Source organism: Chaetura pelagica, unplaced genomic scaffold (assembly GCF_000747805.2).
Source record: "Chaetura pelagica isolate M959 unplaced genomic scaffold, ChaPel_1.0 scaffold436, whole genome shotgun sequence".
Classification (NCBI taxonomy): domain Eukaryota; kingdom Metazoa; phylum Chordata; class Aves; order Apodiformes; family Apodidae; genus Chaetura; species Chaetura pelagica.
Window position 1 is genome coordinate 869,395 of NW_009953651.1, and position 17,632 is coordinate 887,026.

At 36.7% G+C, this 17,632-nt stretch overlaps 1 protein-coding gene across 1 annotated transcript in view; it reads right to left on the reverse strand.

Annotated features, from left to right (window-relative positions):
- PLCE1 (phospholipase C, epsilon 1) overlaps window positions 1-17,632 on the reverse strand; it is a 115,876-nt gene that overhangs the window by 19,708 nt on the left and 78,536 nt on the right. The window contains exons 5-17 of the mRNA XM_010000037.1: window positions 17,081-17,339; window positions 16,246-16,454; window positions 13,932-13,973; window positions 11,059-11,725; window positions 10,390-10,572; window positions 9,735-9,852; window positions 9,187-9,343; window positions 4,537-4,659; window positions 4,315-4,451; window positions 3,190-3,428; window positions 2,160-2,221; window positions 1,821-1,986; window positions 307-414 (exon numbers count right to left, since the gene is read on the reverse strand). Of these exons, the coding sequence (XP_009998339.1) occupies window positions 307-414; window positions 1,821-1,986; window positions 2,160-2,221; window positions 3,190-3,428; window positions 4,315-4,451; window positions 4,537-4,659; window positions 9,187-9,343; window positions 9,735-9,852; window positions 10,390-10,572; window positions 11,059-11,725; window positions 13,932-13,973; window positions 16,246-16,454; window positions 17,081-17,339 (2,470 nt within the window). The remainder of the gene's footprint in view (window positions 1-306; window positions 415-1,820; window positions 1,987-2,159; window positions 2,222-3,189; window positions 3,429-4,314; window positions 4,452-4,536; window positions 4,660-9,186; window positions 9,344-9,734; window positions 9,853-10,389; window positions 10,573-11,058; window positions 11,726-13,931; window positions 13,974-16,245; window positions 16,455-17,080; window positions 17,340-17,632) is intronic.

The following is a 17,632-nucleotide window of genomic DNA, read 5'->3' on the forward strand; positions in this document are numbered from 1 at the left end:
TTCACAACAAGCTCCTACAGATCAATCTAGTATCTTGTCACAACACACCTGGTTAACAGCTACTTACATTAGTTATATTGACCATAAAAATAAATTTACAGTTCATATGCTACAAAAAACTAACTTGAAAAGCATAACTTTTACAACTGAAGAGTTCATGTGTAACGTAGTCCAAAGTTCAGACCATTAGGATTTAGCTCATTAGAATTTGTACTTTTCTAGTAGGCAAATTTCTTCCCTCATTAGAGAAAAAATTACTTATTTTCTTTTCATTGTTTTTATTTCTATGTGCAATTACTGGCATACCTTAAAAGAGATCTTAGTGGTAAGAGTGTGCCCATGATAAATGACAGGCATCCCATCATCACCATCCCAGCAGTCTAATTCTATGCTTCTGCAGCCTTGTAAAAGAACCTACAATGCAAGTGAACAGTGTAAGCACACACAAAAGCTTTGAAATGCATGGAATCTTACAGGAAAAATTTGTTTGATGATTCTTTTAGTTGCTGTTGTTAGCTTTTTAAATGGAAGGTGGTCTGAAAATAACGTCTTATTTACAACTTACTTGAGGATAGTTAGAATGGAAGTGTGCCAGGCCATCTAATTCAATGATATTAAGCTAATTTAGAGCCACACATCCATTTTTTATTTCTTCATTTATTTGTTTTAGAAAGCCCTACTTGCTAGAAAAGCACTGAATACAGCAAAGAGGAAGGACAGAGGAAAAGATCAGGTAACCCATTTGTTGACAGCCCAACTTATTACTGTCAATATTTAGCATGCCTATCATTGAGATATCTTTTATTACAATTAAATATTTAACTGAAAACAAATATCTCAACAATCAAAATAATTACCAACTAAAACATTCATGAACAAATAAAAAAAAATTTTAAAAACCTGAATAATTAGATTTCAGGCAGTGGGGTCCAATAGCTGGCCAGACACACTGAGCCAGAACAAAGTGCCCCTTCTCTTCTGGCAACAACTGCTTCAGGGACAGAAAGAAGCTTTTCTGCACCATAAAAATATTTGAGCCAGCCAAGCTCTATCTCCCATCTGTTCCCAATACAGCACTCACATCTCTGTCCAATGCTACCATGGGGACTTCTTTTGCAATTGCATTATTTAATGCAATCATGTTACCTACGTTTTCCTAACACAGCCTCACCCCTCTGTCTCTTATCTCCATGCAAAGCAGCACATGGGATGCCAGATGAGTCCTTCTCAATGGTGAGTCAGTAACATTTACAGCAATGAAAACACTAGTCACAGGAAGCTTGATGCTTTCTCTAGCAAATACACAGATACACAAATAAATATTTACACACACACACACACAAATACAGAAGCAAAACCCCTAGAGAAATCGTTCTTTTCCTGTTCACCGTCAATCAGCCATAAAGCCTAAAAAAATGTAGAATATTCCTAGAAGCAATGTTTTCAGAAGTTCTAGTTCCATTTGAAATTTCCCTTTGCAGTGCAATGTACAGTATTTGAGCAGTGTTTTTGACATCTGAATGAACTAAAATATTGGATCAGTCTTTCCTGTGGGAAAGTCTAATTTTAGTAGGTTGGGTCAGACCAACTGGTGTCTAAATGCTATGAATCTCATACTAAAACCATTTTTTTTGCCTTAGAAAAGGCATCTGAGCACAACTGCGCTTGGAGGCAGCTTTCCCACACATGTTTTCCAACGTTTTGCAAGCAGGGGTTTAGGTCATTTAGATTTTCAAAGCAAAAAGGTCACACTTCTGCGCCTTGCCAGTTACACAAACAAGTTAACGTTGAAAACTACACAGCGACCCAATCCTGCATACCTGGCTGTAAAGCTCTACTGAGGACTCCCCCTTCAGTTGATGACCAGTGAGGTAAGTATTGTGTGAGGACTCGATGTAGTAATATGACAGTGGAAAGTTCAAGTCCTCCGCATTTTCTTGTGACTCATCGTTTTTGGAGGCAAAGTTGTCTTTATCCATCAAAAATCTAGAGATGAGAAGATATGAGGAAACTTTATGCTGAGTATTTTGTGACTGTCATGCAAACATCAATACACTGGTTTAATCTTTAGATAGATATAGATAGGTAGATAGATAGATAGATAGATAGATAGATAGATAGATAGATAGACAGACAGACAGACAGACATAATTGATTACCTTGCAAATCCTTCAAAAGATAGCAGCCCCTGCTGGCACATATTCACACTGGGTTCAAATTTCTAAAAGTAGGAAGAAGTTTAGAAATACAGCTTTTTCATATAGTGTACTTTGCACACAGAACTAACTAAAACCAGTCTTTTTGAGGATAAAGTATTTAGGGGTCTACAGTATCCTTATGCTTGTTTTGCAAATCACTAAATTAGCATATTAAACTCATATCTAAATGATAAAATCATTCAGGTTGGAAAAGATGTTTGGACCTCATCTAATCCAACCCCTTGCTCAAAGCTGAGTCAGCACTCAAGCTGAAATTATAAAGGATCTATAATTAGGCACCCTTCTCCTATCTATTGTGCTTAAACTCACCATACAACCATCTTGAATTAAAGAGACGTGTGGCGTGCTAACTAGATGCTTATTTAGAATTTCTACCTTTCAAAAGTTTGCAGTTTCATATTACATACTGATAGCTGAAATTTACAATGTTAGCCTTTGTTAACTGCTAAGTGGGGGCTTAATTTTGGAGTATATTACGCACGTTTGGAGGAATTAAAATTTGTTGACATACTTTCTAATCACTTCAGCCATTGTATATAAAGAAATAAGATGTCCATGCTTGGTCTGGTAAATTTTTTATAATAAAATAAAAATATGTGGAAATGTTTCCAAATTAGGGTTAAGCTCCATCAAAGGTGGTCACAAACAAAGAGAAAATAACACACAGTCATAAATACTTTTCCTAAGTGGTGATGTCCCTTTCTGGGTAAAGCACAAATAGCTAATAAAACTATTTGCATGAGTTTTTTTTCTTTTTTATAAACATATTTATGGACATCTGCACAACTGTATATCTCACAATAAAGACAGCATTAAATTTTAAATGCACGTAAACTGCAGCAACATCAGTGTGGGAGGAGATATCCACACAGATTTCCTATTCTGAATACAAGGCGGATAATGCTGGCAAGCAAAACATAAGTAACAAGAGTTCAAGTAAAAGGAATTGCAAGATGTTTGTATTACAGACCTGGATAATACTAAGAATTTCATCATAGGTGCAGTGTTCCCCTTGGCAATTCACTAGGAAGTCATTTAGCTGCTGGATTCCCACTCCAAATATTCCCAGCGATGCGCTTTCAACTCCAGTACCGTTAGTTACAATACTGGCAGCAGCAATAGCATCAGAGATTTGCCTCTGGTTATCTGACAGTTGCTGCCTGCTCTTAATGAACAAACCAAGGTCTGAAACATTTCTAGTCAACAAATCTTAAAAGAAAAAGAAAAAAAGTAAGTTGTACAATTTTGAGTATTATATAGACTGCATAGAATATAATGTTACATACAATACACATTAATATCTGACTATTTTAGCAGTGACATAGTAAATTAGAACAAACTTATCCTGTTTCTAATCACTAATCAAAGAAAGAGTATTAAGTGTGTATGAAAACTGCAGGAGCAGACTGTAAGTGCTCAATTACTAGAAACAAATCCTGGAACCTTTAACACTGTCACCCAGGACCCTCCTGCCTCCCCTCACCACCACATACAGCCTCTAAGCTTTCCTTCACTGTGTACAACCCCACAGTCTTCTTCCAGTCCTACATGCCAGTTGTACTGCACCCTCCCCACAGGCTGCTTGGCAGAAAGACTTTTCTTTAAATAGGGACAAAACTCCAGACTTAGATGATGGTAACTGGGGAATGTAAAGGAGGACAGAGATTTCCATGCCCCTTTTTCCGCATAAAGCAGTTCTACTAGGAAACCAGATAGGAAAAAAACAATGAAGAGAGTCATAGGGCAGAGTCTCACCACTTCTTCTGCCTACACCTGTTCGGTGTTTTAGCCCTTTCAGAGCATCTGCAACTAGACACAGATCCCTGTGCTGGGTGCAGTCACTGAGCAACAAGTTTTATGCCTCTGCTATACTGGTTACAAATATATCTGCCTAATGTAAAGCAGGAATACCTTTCCTCCCCTTCATTTCTCAACAAAGAACCTGTCTTATGTCCTGCTAACTAGGTAGTAGTGAAGGTATAGCAAAAATCTTTTAATTGGCAGTTCTTTATGAGACTGACTGAAACACCCAACATGAGGCCAATAATTGAAGCTGTTTGGCAGTTTATCAGCTGTATTTTACCCTTTAGCTAACCTAAATCAGGTTGGAATCCACTGTTATTTTCATCAATCTTCAGATTAGTGTAAAGTGGAGCAGGCTCTAAACCGGATCGATTGCAAGGCACTGCATAGATATCAAACAGGTCTTTCAGATCCTTGCGGCTACGGACACTGCAAAAAGAGTTGAAAAGTTCAATTCTTGCCCTCTTATAAATTTGGATGAATGAGATCAGTGCAGAGTAAAAATGTATTTTACCTGAAAGATTTGAAGAGCTCCACAAATTCCACAAAAGTCATATTACTATCAGACACCATGAAGTTCTGAAACCCTTTCATTCCTCCTTTGTCACGGCCATGCCAGCTACTGCTGCTCCATGTGCTAAATGAGAAAGAGACTGCTGTAGTTTGGTTATGTTATCACTTATTGAAATATTACACATTACTGAGTTAACACTCTGTTTATGCTCTCCTTACTGTATTTATTACCAATATCTGGAAGAAGCACACAAAGAAGTATCTTATAAGATGCTTAACAACAGTTTGGACCTTCTTGTTTTACAGCAGCTATTCTTTTGCAGCTAAACAAAGTTTTTGAAGCAGAAGCTGTATATTTCCAAAAGCCACATCCCAAAATATTTAGGCTGCTACAGGATTTACACTAGTAAGTGTAGTTAGGCCCTGACTTTAACTATTCCTTAAGCAATAGGAACAAGTCCCTAGTGAACTTCATGCACTAATTTGTAATTATGACAGCAGGATGGTCTGTGCTCTTGAGCCCCTTCCTGGTCCTCAACACCAATGAACTCACACTGTAGTAACAGGATCCACCAGCACCAGCATCCTGAAAAGGCAGGGATCTAAGCAGCCAGCACAAATATCAAGAATTGCCTACTTAGTTCAAAATATCAGACTAAGTGACTGTCAGATTTTATTGCTCCGTAGTGTTCAAACCTACAAATCCATTAATTTATTCATTCTGCCCTCAGGTTCAGTACAAATAGTTCCAACAGCTGTGATGGAAAAACAGGACCAGCTTGTCCTGTTCACTGGCTACAAGCAGATGACTTTTTACATAAATATGCTAGATCAGATTTCTCAGCTCATTTCTGGCCTGGGATGGATGCATGCAATTGAAAATAGAATGTGACTTGAAAGTACTAAAAAATACCTTCTACTTTAGTTGATAATGTTCAAATTGTTTGACATCACTATGGCAAATACTGACATACTGCATGTCACTTCTTAGCTAAAATAATTTCTAACATTTTTATCAGACAAGAAAAACAAACCATGATGAGGAAAGTCTCTTGACTCCAAGAAACAGTCTAGAAATGTAGAGTACCAAATGGAAGACCAGCAGCAGATGATAATGCTCAGCATTCCACCAGGTCTGCTCACTAACTAGTATCTTCCACAATTGTTCCATAGGTAACAAATACAGGCTGTTAAAAAAAAGCCAATAAAACCAAGGATACACTACTACCACCACCAACCCAAAATGTATTTAGTAGCAATCTGTATTATACCTGGATACAGCTAATGAAAGCAACAATTTACACTCTCTTTGCAAATAAGCCCCCACCTCCAATTTTCCATAACCTGCTTCCCAATGGTGTTACCACCCTTTCCCCTGCTTTCTCCAACTTGCAGGCAGCACTAGAGTACTTCCTCACAGAGAAGGTGATTAGACATTGGAATGGACTTCCCAGGGAAGCAGTGGATGCACCATCCCTGGATGTGTTCCAGGAAAAGCTGGATGTGGCACTTAGTGCCATGGTCTAGACAATGTGGTGGTGTCAGTCATAGGCTGGACATAATGATCTTAAAGGACTTTTCCAGCCTTCGTGATTTTGTGAACTTGGAAATTTGCTGGATGCTCATGTGCTTTGAAAGAATAACAGACAACAGCTGCAGGCTACCTGTGTTTGGAAATTATCTGCACATCTGTATTATACAAGGATTTATTCTCAATGTAAACTATCTGAAAGTGGGTCAGGAATATCAAAGTTGTAGGTTATAGATATAAAAATACTGGTTTGCATTCCCTACCTATAAGAATTACTATTATTTAAAATGTACAACAAAGACAGCCAGGTCCTCTTCTTTTAAAATTGCAATCATAATATTTAGGGTTTTTTTCACTTTTAAGAAATTTTATTTTATTTAGTGCTTCCTCCTCCTAGCTACACTCAGCTAACAATCACTACCAGCTAAGCAAGGGACCCTCAACTCCCTGCTCTCCTAAGCTCTGGATTCTGTGATGGATCACACACTCACCCAACACACACAGCTAGCTCATGCCCAACACTGTCTCCAACTACTAAGCCTTGTTAGTGTTTAAATCCAAATCCAGATGCCAATCTGAATTAATAAACTCTGTTGGCTCAAATCTGTGCAGAGCCATACAAATGCATGCAAGCATTCCCACTGGATCCTGCATTTCTTATGTTATTTCATTATCTAGGTCATTTCAACTTTGTTACTTTGGAAAATGGATACTTCATTTTACCTTAATTTATGATGCTACTGACAAAACTGTTTGAGTGTAACTAAGTACATAACTTGATTTTTATGAGACTGCAGAATTAACAACAAAAAATAGAACAAGAATTAATGAAAGATGTCTGCGTTACTTTGCTTGTGTCTCACCACTGTTAAGAGCAGCAGCTTCCAAGATGAATATTGTACTGCTCACATTTACACATACCACAGTGTGTGGATAACTGCCTCAGTCTGCCTATCTGTTGGTGACATCTATTCTGATAAAGGCTTCCATCGTGACAGAGCAGGAAGGCTCAGGTTCACATTGCTCTGCACTGCCCAGCAACTGGCTCAGGTCTGCTTTGGTTCCCTATGGTGCTCGCCTGTCTCCAAGGCATAATTTTCATTTGTGGTGTGTGTTCTATATGAAGTAGCTGAAATAAGCTGTGGCATGTGTTATTGCCTGACAGGCTGCAAATGATGTAACACAAAGCAACAGAACTTGTCATGACTGTGGGCGGATTGCCTAAGGGTACAATCCTTGCTGGGAGTGTGTCCTACAAGACAGTATGTTATTTGAGACTGAGCAAGTCCTCCATCCATACTACCTACTCTGGAGCAAATATTCCCAGAATTGCACCTAAATTCCATCTCAGAGGCAACCAGCTGCTTTACTCTAAGAAAGATCCCAGGAGTGAACCAATAGACATATGGTGTGGAGGATCACAGGGCTTTGTAGCAAAGCAGACAGCTAACTATTTGATAGCTTACACTTACTGATCACAATTGAGGCACTACAGATATTTCCTTCTTTGCACACATGTGAAGTGTTCACACACATGAAAATTGACAAGCCCGATTCACACCTACTGAGGGTCCAAAGGGTAAATACCAAGAATAAAACTCTCTGCAGTTTTCCAAGTGTCTTAATGGCTCATGGAAACTGGGTCAAGGCAATGGGTAAAATATGTAATTCTCTTCTGAGCAAATTTCCTCAGGACAGATGAAACAGCTGTATGCTGAGCAAATTCTAGCAAGAAGGGTTGTATCATGCTAGGGAGACCTTTACCATGCAACACTGTGGAGTTTCCAACTTTGCCAGGGAAAACTTCTCACAGCCCAAGGAGACCCACCGTGCTAAATGGCACAGAGACTGTACAGAAACCCAGGACTGAGAGGATTTAAAGGAACATTAGCTGTCCCTCCCCCAGGAATGCGAGTTCTCTGTTAAGCCTTTTAATCTCATTTAGAGAACAACAATTATTTTGGCATAAATGCAAAAAGCAGATTTGCAAACCCGAGAAGCATTTTCCAGAGGTAGTAAAGCAGTATTTACTTAGTTTAGTGTAAAATAAAGCTATTCCAATCCTTAGAAAACATGACAAAAACATCTTACAGAGATAAATCATAGTCTGGCACAGTCATCCCATGGTTGTGAATGACAGTGAAGAACAAAAGTAAAGAACACAGTGAGAGTCTCCAAGAACAGTGTTAAAAGGAGAAGTGGCCAACTACAGATGTCCACTTGTGGATCTACTACTCATATCCAACCATTCTGCAAAAAGCCCCTAAGAAATACACAACATAAACCATTACACAGGCATGTCTCTTCAACAATAATGTTCTACCAGCAGCAGTAACCTCTTCCATAGTTTACCATTGCTCATACTTATAGCCATACCTCTGTATTCATTCTATTAAAAGGCATTGGGAGGCCTCGGTTGAGACTGTCTTCTTGCACATGATAATGTACTATCTCCATCCCTGATGTTATCATTGTTACTTTATTATTACAAGTACTACCACCATTAATGCATAGAATTAACACATTAGCGCACTATATCACTGCACAACCACAGAATGACTTTTTGTACTGCCTAAGTGACACAAAAAGGATTAATGTTCATGGAGGAGAGGCCCATAAGAGAAAGGTTTCAAATTTTGTTTCTCCAGTTACTTGAGAGTACTGCAGGCATCACCAGCAATGTCAGCAAAAGTTAATACTCTCCCAGGTAGAAATTACTTGCCCGGAGAAACCTAAGACCTTCAGTTCACACATCTGTAACATTTCTGTTGAGTTCCATTATTCAGAAGATGTCTCCAACTATGTTTTGGAGATCTGGAGAAAGAGTTAAACTCCGTATTTGTTTAGTTTTGGAAAGCATTTCAATCTGCTTCTGTAACAGACAAACTAAAGCATGCTGCTCAGGGACTTGCTACAAAGCCATCCTCAGACTCATGGTATTTCAGCTAAAATGTCCTACATTGTTCAACAACGTGTTTTCAATGTCTATCAAACAACTAATGACATTTCAGGCACTATTTTTGTCATATTTCATCAGTTTGGCATGAATATCACAATATACGATAATTAAGTAACAATAACTGTTTTATTTGTAAATCAAAGCATTGATTTTGTCCTTACCTAGACTGGTTCTTGCTTGAAGACATTACAGGAGAGGAGACTGGTCTTGCTGGTGAAGATATTGTAGCTCCTAAATTAGGAGATCCAGATGCTGTCAGAGAGTGAGCTCTTCTGGATGGCAGGTTGTTAGATGGAGAAGCATTAATAATATTTTGATCTGTGGAGAAAACAGGAGTTTGCAGCACAATTACAACACCCAGCCCAATAAAAATTATTTTTCAAAGAGCATATCCGTGTATTTTTACGTCCATATAATAATTAATTATCATGCAGTGAGACACCAAAGGGATTCTAGAGTTGCCCCAACACAGTCAAAAAGATACATTCTGAACAACACTTATATACCCATTTCGTCTTATTGGAAGTGCTACTGAAGCTAAATGAAAAAATAAACATGAACAAATTCAGAAAATAATTTTGAAGTTTATACCATTTGGAGTTTCAACTGCAAAAGTAGTTCTATAGCGTGAGATTTTTAACACCACAATAATATAAAACGATTGAGCAAAACCCTAAGGAACTTTTAAGTGCTGAAGCGCTTTATCTACCTGGTTCTTCCTGTTCATCAATATCTTGAGGATCTGAGCCACTTCTATTACGATATTCCTTACAGCTTTTTGCCTTCCGAGTTGCCATTTCATCATCAGTGGCCTCTCCACTTTCACCCTGTAAATAACGAGCATATAATAAACATCTCTAAAACACTACTGTTCCCATTCTTTTTCAGTGCCATGAGTAACAAAACCATGAGATAAGACAGGTATTTGTTATGAAACAACCCTGTAAGGCTGATAGCTGCACTGCCAGTGAAACCCCCGAAGTAGAAAAGAGACAAACAGGATACATAGTGAAGTGTGGGAAACCAACACCATTCTCCAAACATCACTTCAAATGTTAATATTTTTATTATTACCAATATCTCACTTTTATAGTTAGGTAGCACCTAAAGGTCTCAAAAAGATGCTGCTCTCTTCTGCTAGCCTCAGCATACACATGACCTGAGAATGCTTCAAGCATGAGTAAAGAAACCCTAACTAAAGGAAAACAGTAAAGCCTAAAAACTTAAACAGCAAAAAACAGTTTTAAAGTTATCATCTAACTTACTTTCTCTTGTTCAGAATATAGCTAGCTGCACAGGAAATGTAGGAAGGAATCAAATCAGCCAGATAGGCAAAAAAATACAGGAATAACAATGTATTCTACCCTCATGAGTACTTTCTTCTTTTTCTTAGCTGTGCTTATTCCCAGAGTGTTGTTTCTCTGTACACAAGGTTTCTCGGTGCTTTTGGTGAGAGTTCCTGTGCTTGTGTTTCTTGCATTCCACCGTCTGCCTCCGAAGAGCTCAACAGCCTGAGCCAACGTTGGGCCTTCAAACCTTCCATCCTCCTACAAAGATTTTCAGCATTAACAAAACAAAGAGAATAAGATATCTTCTTGAGCAATAATACAGACATCTCTAAAGAACCAACGAAAGATAAAATATCAGGAGGAGGCAATTTTTAATTACTGCATTAATGTGAAAGAGCTACTTAGTTTGTTATTCTGGCTTTTTTTTTTTTCTCTAACTGTTCACTCAGTATTTCAATACTCTTTTTGAGTACAGTCACTGCTTTTTCTTTAATAAAATACTTATTCCAAAACTTCAAACATATGGAGAGCTTCATAATAAAAGAAGATTAAACTTCAGTGTATTGACAACATGCAAGGGTTGACAGAACATTACATGGAGAATGAGATTTTGTTGACTTAAGCTATGTTAGAAAGTTGGAGGCTTGGTGCTTTAATCTTACCTTACATATTACAGAAACTAATTGCATTACATGAAGTTGTTGACATCTTTGAAATTTTCTTATACAAAATCACATCTTTTACCTGGTAAAGGCTGACATACTGTTTCCGTAGCCACTGTAGTCTTTGATCAGGGAATTTCCTCATTTTTCTTACAGCTTTAGTCAATTCCAGCAATCCATCATACAGCATTCTGGCAGTATATTTTGGAGCAACAAAGTGGAGCAACTTGTTATCAGTAGTGTGAAGTCCATAAAGTAGTGTTATACCATTTTCTTCAAGGGACATATTACAAAGTTTGTTTTGAACACACACAGTGTGCATATCAATGCCAGAGTGTCCCATATATACAGCCTTGGCTGCAAACAAGTCCAAAAAACCTTCCACCAGTCCAGTGTTACCAAGAAATTGGTATTTACCAAGCTCAGCAGTATTACTCAGCACACTCAGCTTTGCCTTAGCATTTGCAGGGCAAACTGTTGTGGGTTTTGTCCAAGTCAAAGTACTGTTGTCAGGCTGAAGCTGAAGAAAGCAACGTGCTGAGAGATGTGTCTCCTGGTCATAATGAATGACGGTTGCCCCTTGTTGCATGAACTGATGGACATCAGCCCTGATAGATAACACATACCAGGGAATAAGTTCTATCCCATGGCAGAAAGCCTTTTGTTGCTCTTCTGTTGAATTTGTGTCCCATTCCTTCAACTGCTCAAATATATCACTTTCAGAATCTGAAAGATCTCCAATTATAAATCTGTATGTGAACAAAGAGGAGAGACTTATATTTAGTGATATATGTGCTGATCTGCGCTATGACTAATATTTTTTCTGCTGTAATTTAAATAAAAAGAGAACTATTGTCACAATATAATTTGGACTTACAGGAACATCTGTAGTTTTTACAGTACTAAAATTTATGTTATTGCAACTTTGAATTAATTAATACATACTGCTACAATTAATTGCAACTCCTGTAACAATATAATTATACTGTCTTAGAACTCTCCCAACATCACATGAACAACAAAAAAACTTCAGTTTGGGTCTTTAAGCCAAGTGATTCCAGTTTCTAAATCCACAGCATAAGACTGCTTCAGCTGAAATATCAAGTACCACCTATGGAAGTTGTTAGCAGGATTTAGTGGATTGAAGACAGGACTTCTAATCTCTGTTCTGTTATTGATTAAATGATACAATTTTCTGATTCACACTTGTAAAAAATCGGTAAAATATCTATCTTACCAGAATTCAGCAAGAATTTTATCAGATACTTTCCATTAGAAAATGTAATTTTACTTAAGGAAAATATTAACATGAAACTTGTATGCAGTAATCAAAATTTTTGAAATATTTTACTATAATTGGTAGATTCAGAGCAACAATACTGAACTAATAAATGAGGTACTCTAAAACTGTTTTCCCTACCACAATATAATTTGGACTTACAGGAACATCTGTAGTTTTTACAGTACTAAAATTTATGTTATTGCAACTTTGAATTAATTAATACATACTGCTACAATTAATTGCAACTCCTGTAACAATATAATTATACTGTCTTAGAACTCTCCCAACATCACATGAACAACAAAAAAACTTCAGTTTGGGTCTTTAAGCCAAGTGATTCCAGTTTCTAAATCCACAGCATAAGACTGCTTCAGCTGAAATATCAAGTACCACCTATGGAAGTTGTTAGCAGGATTTAGTGGATTGAAGACAGGACTTCTAATCTCTGTTCTGTTATTGATTAAATGATACAATTTTCTGATTCACACTTGTAAAAAATCGGTAAAATATCTATCTTACCAGAATTCAGCAAGAATTTTATCAGATACTTTCCATTAGAAAATGTAATTTTACTTAAGGAAAATATTAACATGAAACTTGTATGCAGTAATCAAAATTTTTGAAATATTTTACTATAATTGGTAGATTCAGAGCAACAATACTGAACTAATAAATGAGGTACTCTAAAACTGTTTTCCCAACAGAAGCTTTTAATATGTATGAATGAACAAACAATCTTTTGACACAACCTTAATTAACATAAAAAAGAGCAAACTGTTCCATGTACTAATAAAGTACATTTTCCTAAGGATAGCTGGTCAATAAAATGCAAAACAGTCTCTTCTGCATATCGTTCAAGATGTCTTGTCCTAATACCCTCAGTGCTTCCCCCTTCACATTGCCACAGTACTCTCAGCTCCTGCCCATGTCCTACCAGCTGAGCAAAAGGTGGTTCATGTTATGACTTGTTCCAAGTCATAGACACTATCTCCCTAAACCAAACTGCATGGATAACCAGTAGCTTTTCCTCAAGTTCCTCTCTTCCCATGGCACTAATTAATTTAAATTCTTCCGTTATTCTATACACCAATTCTAATGATATTTTAATTAATGTATTAATCAGTCAGACCTCAACCTCTCTGCCAGATTTAGTTAAAAGTGGCCAACAGGTAGATGACAGGACTGACAAACAAAGGCAGAATAAACGTATCAGCCTTAACTGTAGTTCTATTTCCTAAAAAAAAAATCTTCCTACAAATAAAGGTCATGCATTATAACTGAGCTGGTGTAAACTGTCACACTAGAGACTTACCAGACACATGTACATAAAAATATTTACCTGCATTACACAAGATTTTTAAATTAAACAAGCAACTAAAGCAGCACTTTGTCCCCCATGCCCTCAAAACAACCAAGTAAGTCTCTGCAAAAATGCTAGAAAATGTATTCTGAGAGTAGATGTGCATGGTTGGGGAAGTCTAGTACAGTGGAGACAGAAATAGCAGAGCTTTGTTCATGCCTTATTTCACATCTGACAGCACTGACATGCTGCAGTTTAAATTGTACAAAAAGCAGGTAAGCCAAGCACACAGACAGGTCATCACACACTGACACAACCCTTGACACAAGCTGCCAAGAGCAACAGAGCTATCAGTTCCTTACAACAAACTTACAGAACTCGTTTTGAATCAGAAGCTTTCTTTACATGTGCTGCACTGAGATGGAAGGAAATGAAAAGAAAGGAAAAAGGAAATATTAAAATAGATTGCAGTTTTAGAAGAGAAAATTGCATGGGATACAAAAAGGAAAAAACTTGGGTTTACCCCTACTATTTTAAAAAGGTATTTACTGTAATTAGGAAAGCTTAAAAGTAAAGATGAGATCAGACCAATACAGTGATGTGTCACAGTTTAGAGTATCTTAATAGGGTATTTGATTAACAGTTCTATAAAAACTGTAGTCCAAACTTGGTTTTTCTTTGTTTTTCCTACCTTTATTTATTTCAGAGTGGTCACGACAGAGTTCTAATAATTAATTAAGTTTGATATTTATGGCATGCACAGAAATTGAGGGTGATTAGACAGGTCACTGATTACAGATTTTATTTGCTAACACAACTGGGAAAGTAATTATACCCGTTACCCACTCATTTTATTAATGCCTTTCCTTTTCTTCAAATCAAACAAACCTACCAGCCTTGGCGGGTTCACGTGAACAATACTAATCCAAATCAGCCAAAGGAAGACTAACTGAAAATCTTCTTTCCAATTTCAAAGCAATGAGAAACATGTTCTACAGTATTTTTCTGCCCTTATGATCACAACACTACAATTATCAGGTAATACAGAATTATTATATAATTTGGATTTTTAATACTGTAGGTAAATACGACTTAGGTCTCACAAGAAAGAGATCAAAGTTTCTCCCTTGGAACTCTTCAATTTTTCATAGAATTAAAAATAAACCAAACACTGCACCCTCCATACAACAGGGACAATAGAATATGGCCCTTGTGCCTCTGCAACTCTTTGTTCCTGTGCCTCAGCCAGCTCTCTGAATGCCCAGGAGAGAGATGGCAGGTGAATAAGGAAGATCTAGTCTATGAGGTTCTTGAGCTAAATTAATTCATAAGTATTTTCCTACAAGTCATGATACTGTTAAAAACAGTACTTACTGCACCATAAGCACATATACTAATAACTTAGTAGCCTGAATCAGGAAACATAACTGTAACTACCTATCTGCAGTTTTGTTTATTTAAATTTTAAATGTTTACTTCAATGTCATATTATTATTTTATATTTAAATTCTACTTTGTTCATCCAAGTGAAATGTTGATTGTAAGTTGCAAGCTGATTTTAGAGATTATTAAGAAAAATTATTCCTGGAAGAAGACATTTGAACTGAAAAGTTGAGAGACATACATAAATGGATGGAGAACTAGGACCGACTTTCTTGGCTTAATCTTCTGCTCCACTTTCCAGAAGCAACTAAAGCCAGATGTGAGTAACTCTATTAGAAACCATTCTTTCAGGAAATAATTATTATTTATTTGAAATTAAATTTAGAAATGCACGTTAATGAAATAAATTCATTTGAAACAGGAAGATGGTAGTTCCTTCTCAGGCAGTCACTTATTAGATTTTATGCGCAAGTAGCTAAACTATGTTGGATACTTCTGAACAAATGGATATTCCTGATCTATGTTACCAGTAAAATACCTCAAGAAGTGACCTAACCATGCTCTCTTATGCAAGTGCTCATGCAAATTTACAGCTCTTCACCTCCGAACAGTAGAGTTCTTTTACTTAATTTGAAGTTACTGTAACACAGCTACTTAGTTTAAAGCTGACCTACCTATATCTATATGGGCTGCAATTTCACTGCAAAGCAGTGTGGATGATCAAGTGGTGTCTTAAACTTTACATTCACCATATTTCTTGCTGGTGAATAGCACCAAATACACCAGGTCTTCAAAGTGAACATTCAAACGTGTACTGACTTGACAATGTTTTCTGACCATAATTTAAACCCCTCAAATGAACATGTCCTTAAAATAAGAGGCCTTTTGAGGGATCATAAATAACCTTTATTTTGAAGGGGACAGAACACTGCCCAAGCACGCAGCATATAATGTTCTGAGCTCTGATAACAGATATGTCCTGGTGCTATTCCTGTCACCACAAATCAAAATTGTAAACATAACTGTGGAATTTTAAAGCTCTATGTGCAAGATGAAAAGGATTTACCCTTATCGTGAGAGGAAGTAACTACATCATGAGGGAAAATATAACTAGACAGTTACCAAGCAGTGGAGCATCAGATACTTAGCTTAACTCTAAGGGGTGAAAGATCAGAATTAGAAGAGGACAAATACAAGGGAAATAAGGGTCACCCTTATTTCTAAAAGCTCGTCTTGGAAGTAGAAAATGAAAGATTAAAAACATGAAACACACAGGTGATGATAGAAAGTAAAATGAGACCTACTGGTAGCGGGTTTTGTCCTTCAGTGAGTTTTTCCTTGAATCACTCCCTTCACTAAAATTATCGTCACCCTCTTCAGATTCCAAACTGCGGTTGCAGCTCCGAATAGTTTGAAAGATATTATTTGCTGTTGATTCTTTTTCTGGATTATTTAAACCATCTTGGCCTACTCGTTGCAAGAAATTATCTTGTCCACTGTAATCTGAAACAAACTAGAGATACCTAAAACATCAGTATAGTAATTAATAGAATACTGTGTCACCTACTTCTCACTGGAAGATTTTTTAAAATTGAGAATATTTCTCATACATTTCCTATTCACTTCTAATGTAACTTTGTACCTACTTCCAATCCTAAAAAGACCGAATCACTGCATAAATCAGTAACATAAATTACAATGACTCCTGTAAATGTTTAAAAAGCCTTAGTCTTAATCTTTTCACGTAACAGGCATTTTTCTTTTAAAAACAAAATTATACAACTCAAATGAATTGCATCTTTTCATAGAAGAAAAGTTTGATTCACTAGTTCCCAATTAGTTAAGGTAAAGCATTTAACAGTTACATTGTTACATATTTAAACACTCAAGGATAAACATGATACTTTGGTAGTAACTTTCATTTCTCAGTACTCTGATACTGGACAAGATATAAAAAACCAAATCTAAATTGCTACAGAACTATGGGAATTAAATTCAAGTCCATGTAACTGAACAGTCTGGGTTGGAAAACTTTAATGAGATGATGCCTTCATATAAAATAATAAATAATAGAAAACAAAATAATATAAAGCACTACATGGCTATGACATAACCTCGTAGAATATCAATCTCATGTACCTCTAATGTTTCATCCTGAGAGTTATATCGCGGACAGAGTCTGATGAGGCTTGAGGCTCCATCCAAAACTTCACAAAGCTCTTTTAAAAAGACACCACAGAAAGGAACCACTTTACAGCCTGGAATGTTGAGTGCTCGGTTGACCACCTTCCTGTATTCGGATGACGACTCGTGTTGTGCCATAGCATCTTTCAGACTTCTCATGGTTTCAATATCAGACTGGTCCATAAATTGCCACATTTTTAGAACTTTTCTTGACCTATTGCAAAAAGAGATCAGAACATTTATTTAAAAAGTTTAAACCAATTTACAATAAAGTCCAACACTTGTAGCATTTATGTGGTAGAGGAAATTATCATCATCACTCAGAAATGACTGAATGAAGAAAAGTACTGCTTTTTACGAAAATTCTCATTAGTGGACAGCTTTCCCCTCTTTGAATTATTAAAGAACAAACCTAAAAAGTAGAAACAAGTAGTCTGATCTACTGGAATAACTTTTGACATTTTCATAAAAGCCCAACTGTATAAGACATGCTTTCTAACATTTTCA